The sequence below is a fragment of the Hippocampus comes genome, unplaced genomic scaffold (assembly GCF_001891065.2).
Source record: "Hippocampus comes isolate QL1 unplaced genomic scaffold, H_comes_QL1_v1.1 scaffold7, whole genome shotgun sequence".
NCBI lineage: Eukaryota > Metazoa > Chordata > Actinopteri > Syngnathiformes > Syngnathidae > Hippocampus > Hippocampus comes.
Window position 1 is genome coordinate 3,477,108 of NW_017842060.1, and position 9,431 is coordinate 3,486,538.

The window sequence follows — 9,431 nt, forward strand, 5'->3', positions numbered from 1 at the left end:
TTTTTTTTTTGGACTCCCTGAGTCCACATGTGTGTCAGCTCCCGGGCAGTAACATCTAACCAACCGCGCCTCCTCTACGCGCCATGAGCTAATGTCGCAGCATGTGCCTGCCAGCGCAGACAAGGGTGGCTTATGTTGCAATGTTTGATATTCTGTAGCATAGCATCTGCAGACAGGTTACTTGATCATGTTTTGGAAGGCAAAACCTGTGATATTAGATCTCTTCAAAGGGAATTCTGCTGCCACGCTACCAACGATGGTCCCTATCTTTCAGTCGTAGAGTTGACTGGACTCCGCCGTCTGTTGCAAACGCCTTCTTCAGATCAAAACGGCAGACATTCTGATCAATTTCGGGCATGGGTCCTTGAGACTTTTTTGCGCGTACCGTAACGATCAACGTGTTGATCGGTGAAACTGTTGTCAGGGCCATTTTTTCCCCCCCTCCCAGTGAGTTTTTGGGCAGAGGGGTGATATTTGACTGCCCACTGTGCTGGTTTTGAATAAGGAATAAATGACCAAAAATGACCCAAACTCCACCCCCGTAAAAAGACTAAAAAGTACAATACATCACAAACATTTATGAGAAAATTGTGAAATATTCAAAGATGTATTGTTATTCATCAGGCTAAATTGATTTTTTGTTAAAAAGAATAAATAAATAAATAAATAAATAATTTTGATAATGATAATCGTGAAGATCTCAAACATCTTTGGGACTGTATAGTGCTTGGCCGTGTATTATATTTTCTCTCCAAATACTTCTTAATTTGCTATTCATAGTTGATTACTCCCTGCTGGAACGAACGCAGTTCCAGCAAGACTTGTGTAAATATTGCACTGTAGGATCAGTCATTTATTCCGGCGAATTGTGACTACTTTTAACGATGGTTTACTGACAGTTTAGCATCGCTTCGCCTTAGAATTTATTCTCCCATGAAATACTATTCATCCTCCTTTTGTGCGAGCAATACTCGCCAGAAGCCTTCGCTTCTTTTCCGCCACGGAGGCGATGATTCATGTCTTTTAGAAGACTGCATGCTTTTTAGCTAACCTGCTAGCAAGAGCTGCGAAGCTAGTTTTGTGGGGAAGATGCAGTGATGTCAACAAATATCCAGATTGGTTGGTTGCTCCAGTCCAAATCTACTGTCAGCCAATTACAAGTCGCGGGACAGTCTCACTTGCAAACTCTTAAGTTTATTTACCGCGTATGTCATTACGCATTTATTGCATTTCCTCGTTAACAGCGGCAGACATGGTAACGGCCCATAATAAAATACGGACGCCAAACCAAAGCATAATACTTGGCATTTTAAATTTACAAAAATTTAACTCCTTTTACTATATGTTACCAAAAAAAAAACAAACAAACAAAAAACAAAAACAATTATCCATGTCAGCCTATACTAAGAAAGGATCATTTTCAACATCCTTATTTTAAGAATTTCTTCAACAAAAATCTTGCAGCGTTTTCTTGGTCTATGACTGCTTGCTTGCTTGCTCTCGTGTTGATTTTTGTAAGCGCACGTCATAGTCGTTTGTTTTCACACCCGCCGGCGCCATCCTATTTTCCACGTTGATGTCAGAAGGTAACACAAATCTGTGCGTGTGTGTGGTTGCGACAATCAAGGTCAGGAAAACATGTCCGTGTTTGTGATGCTAATTAAATAAGCTTGCAAGAAAAAAAAGATACACGGGACGTGTGAGGATGCGTTGAAAAGCAAAAAAGAAAAAAAGAAAAAATGGGGCGGACGAGCGACCAAACAAACGAGGGGTGGTCGGCAACAAATGGAAGGTGAGGTCAGATGAGGTAAAGCGCTGGATAAATAATTCCATGCGGAACATCTGAATCTTACAAGGTAACCAAACAAAGACTTGTGATTCAGAGACGTTCTGTCGGGATTTTTTTTTTTTTTTTTTTTTTTTTTTTTACCCGGTATGTGTCCCCGGCAGGTGTAGTAGAACTCGCGGCAGAAGTCCTGGCAGAGCTGGGGCAGGTCGGGCTCCCTGTGTGGCATCCTGCCGGGTTCCGACGGGTGGAACAACACTTGCGCGTTGGGGGAGCAGCGTGCGCACTTGATCTCCTCCAGCAGACGGCCGCATTCTGTGTTGTTGGTGGAGAAGATCTGGGGACCACACACACACACACACACACACACACACACACACACACACACACACACACACACACGCACACGCACATGCCACAGTCTGATTAATGTTTAGTGTTGATTAACTGTGTTGCATTGGAAAAACGGAGTGCACGACTTGGCCTGTTGGCTGTCTACACCCTGTTCCAAATGATTATGCATTTGGAATTTAAGCTAAATAAACATTTGAGCAATGGCTTGACTTGGAAACTTTTTCGCATATGTTGCTTCTCCTTGTCTGTTTCTATTTCATCGATCTCTGACAGGTTTGATCAGTGGTTTCCCCAGATGAGCCTGTTGAAAGGGAAATTGGTTGAGGAGGTCGCTCCACGTAAGTCAGCAATTGACAGTTGGTATGCGTCATGCAGGGCAAAGAAAGATCTTCGTCCATGAAAACAATCTGCATTTCAAGGAAGAACATTCCACGGTGATGTTTGCGGGTAAATTAGTGTGTTCGTTGCGTATTAATGAAAAAGTCGCGCAAGTGCATTCGAGAGAGATTACTTTAGGAGGGCTTGTTCTGCTTAATTGAGAAAGTCACAAATTTGGAGCATGGTAAGAAAAACGACTCTTTCTGTTGATGACAAGCAAAGAATATTCCAAGGTCTTGCCAAAGGAATGCAAACACGGGACATCTCAACAAAATCATTGTACTTGAAAGGTGCGTTAAGGCAAGTCTTATTCACAGATGAATGCCTTGCTATCGGATGGTTCAGATGGATGGAGTTCTGGATGGTTGGCGGATGGCCAGTATGTCCCAATAAGGCTGCAAGGTCAGTCAGAAGGCTGTGGAGTGATGTTTTGAGCTACAATAAGAGGAAGTGAGATGATAGTCCTTTTCAAATGAGCTTCTGACTGACTATTTTCCTGCCATAGTACAAAAAGAACGCTTTCTTCCGCCTTCTGAAAAAGGCACCCTTTTAAGCTGTGACTTGTGGACGTTCTACGAGAGTGGATGACTCTCGGCGGGGCAACTCTTGGACCTTTAAATGGGTACGGATTTTGAGAGATGTTGAAGCACACCCATAACATTTTAAATGGACAAAAATGGACAGCAGCTCGACAGTCAAGGTAAAACACATTATAAACTATTCAATAGCAGCAATTGCAACTGTAGCCATCACTCAAACTGATGCCGTAACCAAACTGCTTGCTAGGTGTGTCATCTACTTAAAAAGAAAGATAAAAAAAAAAAAAAAACACAAATACATGCCTGGTATGTGTAAAATGGGTGTTAAAGTGTATATTTTGAGACCACACTAAACATAAAAACAGAAATTATTGCAAAAAATGGTTGGTTTGATTTCAATTTTGACCGCACCATTGATAAAAACTCAATAAACCACTTGAAGGGGACACAAATCAGCCAATTCAATGTCAACATTGTCAGATTGTGAAAAAAAAAAAAAAAAACAGCATCACTCAACAAATTGCTACTGGTTGCCTTATCGCCAGCCCCCATAAAAAAATTTATTATTATTTTTAAACGACACCCAGGTGCACAATGCGCGAAATGAAGGGGGCAGGAGGGGGGTGGAGAATTACCACCTTGACTTCGGGGGATCGTTAGCAGCCCCGAGGGTTAATCCGAAAAGAAATGAGCAGGATTATTTATGTAGCAAATTAGCTGCAATAAAACACAATGTAATCTAGTCTGGGTCAAGAGCGGGTGTCGCTCGGGCAAGCGGAGGCAGAGGCAGGCTGGCAGTACTTTGCTCTGTGTGAGGTCCATGTGTAAACACAAATGTAGAGATAGACAGGCACATCGTTTCCCTCTCTCTGGTATCAACAAATTAGCAGTCTGTCCAAGTCAATTAGCGGCGAGGACCCAAGGCCAGCATAAGGATGCCTTACACGTTTCCCTGATTGCGGAACAAACTCCACACTCGGGGGGGAGAGACGCTCTGTTTGGAAGCCGTGTTTACCGGAAAAAAAGGTAGCAAGAACCACAAGCGCCAAGCTGATTATGCTAACGTATACGGAAAATTTCGCAGAGTCCAACGTGACACCGTGGAAGCTCAAAAATTCAAACGCACTCAAAGGATGTACAAGTCGAAAGGGAGCAGAAGCTCTGGTTGATTCGATGATGCTTATGTCCCGTCCGTGTTGAGACAATTTTAAAAAGTTGCTCAAAAACTATTTACGTTAGATATGCGTGACTCGACTCGGTTGATCTAGATAAATTTATCGGAAGTTTGGCCCATACAAACTCATTGGTGAATATTTGTAACTGACACTTGTCAGAGAAGAATTTCGCCGAGCAGCAGACAAAACAAAAGGGTCGAGAAGATGTGACAGAAGAACGTAATGTTACATATGCATTTATTTAAAACTAGATTTTCTACGTGTGATATCAAATTAAAATTTCAGACCGTCCCCCGCCAAAATTTAAAAATAAATCTACGGAACCCACCTATATTTAAAATTTTTGGTACATTTTACTCATGTTGGAGAGGTCATTCCAACCAGACGTATCATTTTGGCAGACTGTTGTTTTTGGGGAATTCTCGCCACGTTGCTATGAGCATATAAATACAAATACTGTATGTTGCAAAAGATCTGTGTTCGGGAAACATGCAAGAGCTAGTCGTCAGCAATTTTGCAAGACATCAGCGCACGTCACAAGAGCTCATTTCTGCTAGCATCAAAGGTGAGCCATTTGATTTTTTTTTTTTTTTTTTTTTTTTTTGCGCCACTCATTCCGCAAAAGGACCAGCCGAGGAAAAGACAAAGAATATGCGGTGTCCAACATCAAACGTCCCAACTTGTAATCTAAGTTAACATTGCTTACGATTGCATCATAACGGTAAAGTCCGGGCAGTGGAGTTGACTACTTGGGCCACGGAGTGACCGGCAACTATAAGTAATCAGTTCTTACATTTGACGTGCGGTCTTCGTTATTCTAGTCAAGTTTTTTTTTTTTTTTTTTTTTTTAAACGAAAGGATCGTAGTGGAAGTCAAGACAATGAAGTCGACAAATTTTCCCGGTAGTGCTATTAGCTAAGCAGCAAGCTGCAGAGTGACCAGCACGTTGTCATTACCGTATTTTCCACACTAAAAGGCGCACTGGATTATGAGGCGCACCTTCAATGAATGGCCTATTTTGTCTTTTATTTCATACATTGGGCGCACCACATTATAAGACGCAATCTACAATGCATCGACTAGATGGAGGTAGGCTCAAGGAAATGCCAACAGAACGATCAGATGTCAGTAAAACTTATTTAAATTAATGAAGCAGCGACACAGTTCACTTAACCAACAGCAAGTTATAACATTGACTCGTTAACGTTGAACTCTCTTGCCGCTGCTCTATTTCCGTGTTCAACTGCGTAGCTCCATCGCCTTAAGTTTGAACCTGTTTTGGGAATTCTTTTAACAATTTGCTTGTTTTAACGCTTGTATGGCCATTATTTTTTTTTTTTAATGACTTAAAACATGGCCGGCGGAGTGCCTGAACAGAAAAACATGTTTTTAAATACGAGCATTTGTCTCCACTGCCTTAAAAGGACCGCTCAATCCCCCGCACGTGTTCCTCCGTGCGCCCTGCAGCGTGGTGGGCATGCCTGCCCTCCTGCTCTAAATTGCCTAGTGACTCCGAGTGGCGTGAGCTGGCAAAGGTTCCACGGTGAGTAGCATTGGTGCGCTCTCAGCCGTGCCCCACGTCCATATGTTGCCGGGAGAGACTCCAAATTTTCAGCATCCAGAAAGCAGAACAAACAAGCTTTGTGTTTGTCTTTTTTTTTTTTTTTAATCCACCCGCCAGTGGTCAAGCAGCAATGTAAAGAAATTGAATGACGGTGAGGTAGGTCGAACGCCTTAAAATTTGGAAAATGTGTGACAGTAGATCAGCCTTTTGTGGAGGAATAGCCTCTTAAATCTAAACATTTTGAACACCAAACGGTTATAAAGTGTGATGACAGCATATCACGCGCACCTCACTGGACCTAATTTCAACCAGCATTACAGAATTCATGTGGATGACAACCGTTGGGCATTTAAGTCTTTCTGTTGGAGCACTTTGAATGTGAATGTTTGAGTATCACATGAAGACGCAGGATGATCTTGAGCATTTGAATCAGGTGCGTTGGAGGAGGGAGACATCGAAAGCAGGCTGGATAGGGGCCCTTGAGGGACCGGACTTGGGCACCCATGCTGTAGACCACACGTGTTAAAGTCACGGTCCGGGGGCCAGATCTGGCCCGCCACACCATTTTATGTGGCCCGCAAAGCTCAAAGCAAATCGAGCATGCCAACTTCCATGATGCTTGCTAAAGTCTGAACCAAAAATATCATATTGTCATATCTAATCCATGACGACAATATCTGAACAAGCCATTATTCTTGACTTGTGATTTTAAAACAAGCTCTCCCATCAATTTGTTGTCCGCTGTGTGTATAATACGTGGAGGTGGTTCAACATTTATATGGTTTTACAAAATTCACAGTCATGACGGCCCTCCGAAGGGAAACCGTAACGACAATGTGGCCCCCGACAAAAATGAGTTTGACACCCCTGCTGTAGACTGCGAAGTTAGCTTCTCTTGCTTACCGGTAGCTTAAACTCGCAGCCACCAAGTGGCTTACTTAATATACGACTTTCAACTGAAGCTGGTGATTAGGACTTTAATTTATGTGACTCGTCACGCATTTGAGTCAATAAGTTGGGGAACTTGAGTATAGACAGACTGCCAAGTTAGCCTCGAACGCGACTGATGTCATTTTATACTTTTACAGCAGTTAGCCCCGCCACCCGCCACCAAAGAGTGTTTTAACAGAGCGGTTGACCTCAACATCGCCTGTTGAGTTAAATTTAACATTCAAACACATTTTTAACCAAATATGATCCCCTTTGCAGCAGTTTTAGGATATGCAACCACTCGCCAGACGTCTGAAAAGAACACTTGTCAATCGGTGGCAGCGGTGATGTAGGCAACACTAAGCTCCAACAAAACACTTGTCCTCGGGGGAATAGGTGTAAAGTTGGTTGGCAAAAAAAGGAGGGGGGACACTCCCAAAGGCATTACCACTTGGACGGGGTTGATGACTGGAAAGGAGAGGGTGTGAGAGGGGTGGTGGGGTGATGTTCTCCAGCTTCTCCCATTAGCGAAACCAACAAACACAATGGCCTTGTTATTCTTTGGCAATAATCAGAATGGGCTCCGTGTGTGGGCAGTGTAGCTGGGAGGAGAAGTCGACTCTTTCAAAGCCCCCCCCCCCCCAACCCTCCTCGCTTATTTGCATGACTTGAGGAAATTAAATGATGCAATAATATGGCTTTTTTTCCCCGTACTATTTGTTTACCCCCCCCCCCCCCCCCCACACACACACACACACACTACCACCCAGAGGCCCCTGAATGATTCCAGGAATAGTTTTACATGAAAATAGTCAGGCAAAGGGGGCTGAGGGGGGCATTCAAGAATGACACATTTCATGAATTTGTCAAAAGTTTATATTTTGGACTGACCTACAGTCAGTACTTCAATGAAGAGTCTGGCAAATGTTCACTAAAAATGCAGATGCAGTGAAAGGTGTTTTGTTATTTGCTTACGTTATCTTCGCCGAAGTTTCTGGGTTACGCAGAATAGTCTGGAAACCGTCGCTTAAACACGTCGTATTGGTAGTAACGTATATGATGCTGCCAAAGGTGTTAAACAGAGAGAAACAACGTTGTTCAGATCGAAGTTTATCTTCAACGGGAAAAGTATAGAAGCGGAGGGCGTTTAAGAACGTCAAGTTTGTTCCGGCATGTGATTTTGGCTCACCAAAGATGTTTCGCGTCACAAGAACAGTCTGTTAAACTTCACTTAAGACACGCACAAAGTTTCTTTAGAGTCAACAAGGACGTTGTTTAATAGTACCTTAGGTGACGTTACGTGAAAATCGCAGCGTGGAGGACCCTTGGGCACTTTAAAAACGGCAGATCTGACGAACATGTTGTGGTCTCATATTTTTGACGCACTCGACCGATTCCGCTTCATATTGTCAGCCAAAGCTCACTCGCCGTGCAGTATAACAGATAAGATGCGTGAAAAGGTGTCAAACGGGCAGAAATATGAATTATTGAGAAAGTTACTTGTTACCTCGAAGCCCGATTTCTTATCGCTTACCTTTCGCCGGTAACCCCCTGAGTAAAGCCAAACTTTGGGAGCTGTTACCTATGACAACAACCAGCCGGCGAGCCAGGCGGCAGGTAACGTAAAACGATGCCAGAGTGACGTAAACAAAACCTTTGGAAACATTCCCCCGCGCGCAATAGTCGTTTTACGGTACAACACGAGATGAGAGTCTGGAGGCGAATCACCACCCTCGAAAAGCACATTAAAACAGAATGACGAAGGTCGTAAAAGGCCCCCAACGTTGCTACTGTAAAACTTACGCGGGCATCCCTGCGCTGCGCGATCTGATATGCGGCTCTTCTGGTGGGACAGCAGGACACTCGTGGGTAGAGCCGGTGGCAAACTTCGCCTCCGCTGCCGGTGGACGCGGAGGTGGTCGTGGAGCCAGCGCCACCGCCGCCGTCCAGGAGCACTTTCCTCTCCCGCTTCTTGAGGCGCTTGGGCAGGCTGCCGTCGTAGCAGCGTCGCCGCCTGGCGCTCAGTTCGCCGCCGCGCTCGGGTCCGAATTTGGCGTCGCCACACTCCCAAACATTGACAGCGATGGCCAGCACCAGCACGAATTGCAAGTGCTTCATTGTTTTGTTTTGTTTTGAAAACAACTTTGGAGGAAGATTCAGAAAGATCCAAGCAAATAAATCCACAATATTTCCAAAAATAGGCGGATGCACCAAAAAAATACAAATAATAAAACAATCTGTTATATTAGAACGCGATGTATGTGCGAGTTTATTACATTTACAAGTACAAGCATGCTGCAGGTGTCTGTCTTCTAATAATAACAAATACGAGCCGTTTCCCAGAAAACAGCCAAAAGAAGGGAATCATTTATCCAGAAAAGCAGAGCCCTGGCGTCCCTTGCGGATGATAATGATAATAATTGTAATCCCTCGGTCTGTTGATGCATTGAGGAAAAAAATTAAACCAAGAAAACAGACAGTACAAGTTCCTTCTTCTTTTCCGCAAGTCCTCAGAAGCGCTCACATGTTTTGCCCGTGCGCTTTCCTCCTTCTTTTTAACCAGCGCGCGAGAAGAGCGCCGTGACGTTTTCGTGCCGGGGGCGCGCAGCAGTACACACGCACACACGCGCGCACGCACGCACATACATACGCGCGCACACACACACACACACACACACACACACACACACACACACACACCCACA

The 9,431-nt window shown here is 44.0% G+C and overlaps 1 protein-coding gene across 3 annotated transcripts in view; it reads right to left on the minus strand.

Moving 5' to 3' along the window:
• The window catches only part of hhip (hedgehog interacting protein), a 40,061-nt gene extending 30,715 nt beyond the window's left edge, over positions 1-9,346 (minus strand). The window contains exons 1-2 of one of the 3 annotated variants that reach the window (XM_019862632.1): positions 8,530-9,346; positions 1,931-2,123 (exon numbers count right to left, since the gene is read on the minus strand). In XM_019862632.1, coding sequence (XP_019718191.1) covers positions 1,931-2,123; positions 8,530-8,844 — 508 coding nt within the window. In that variant the 5' untranslated portion in view covers positions 8,845-9,346. The other 2 variants (XM_019862633.1, XM_019862635.1) reach the window with 2 other exon arrangements.
• Positions 9,347-9,431: the final 85 nt, after the last annotated feature.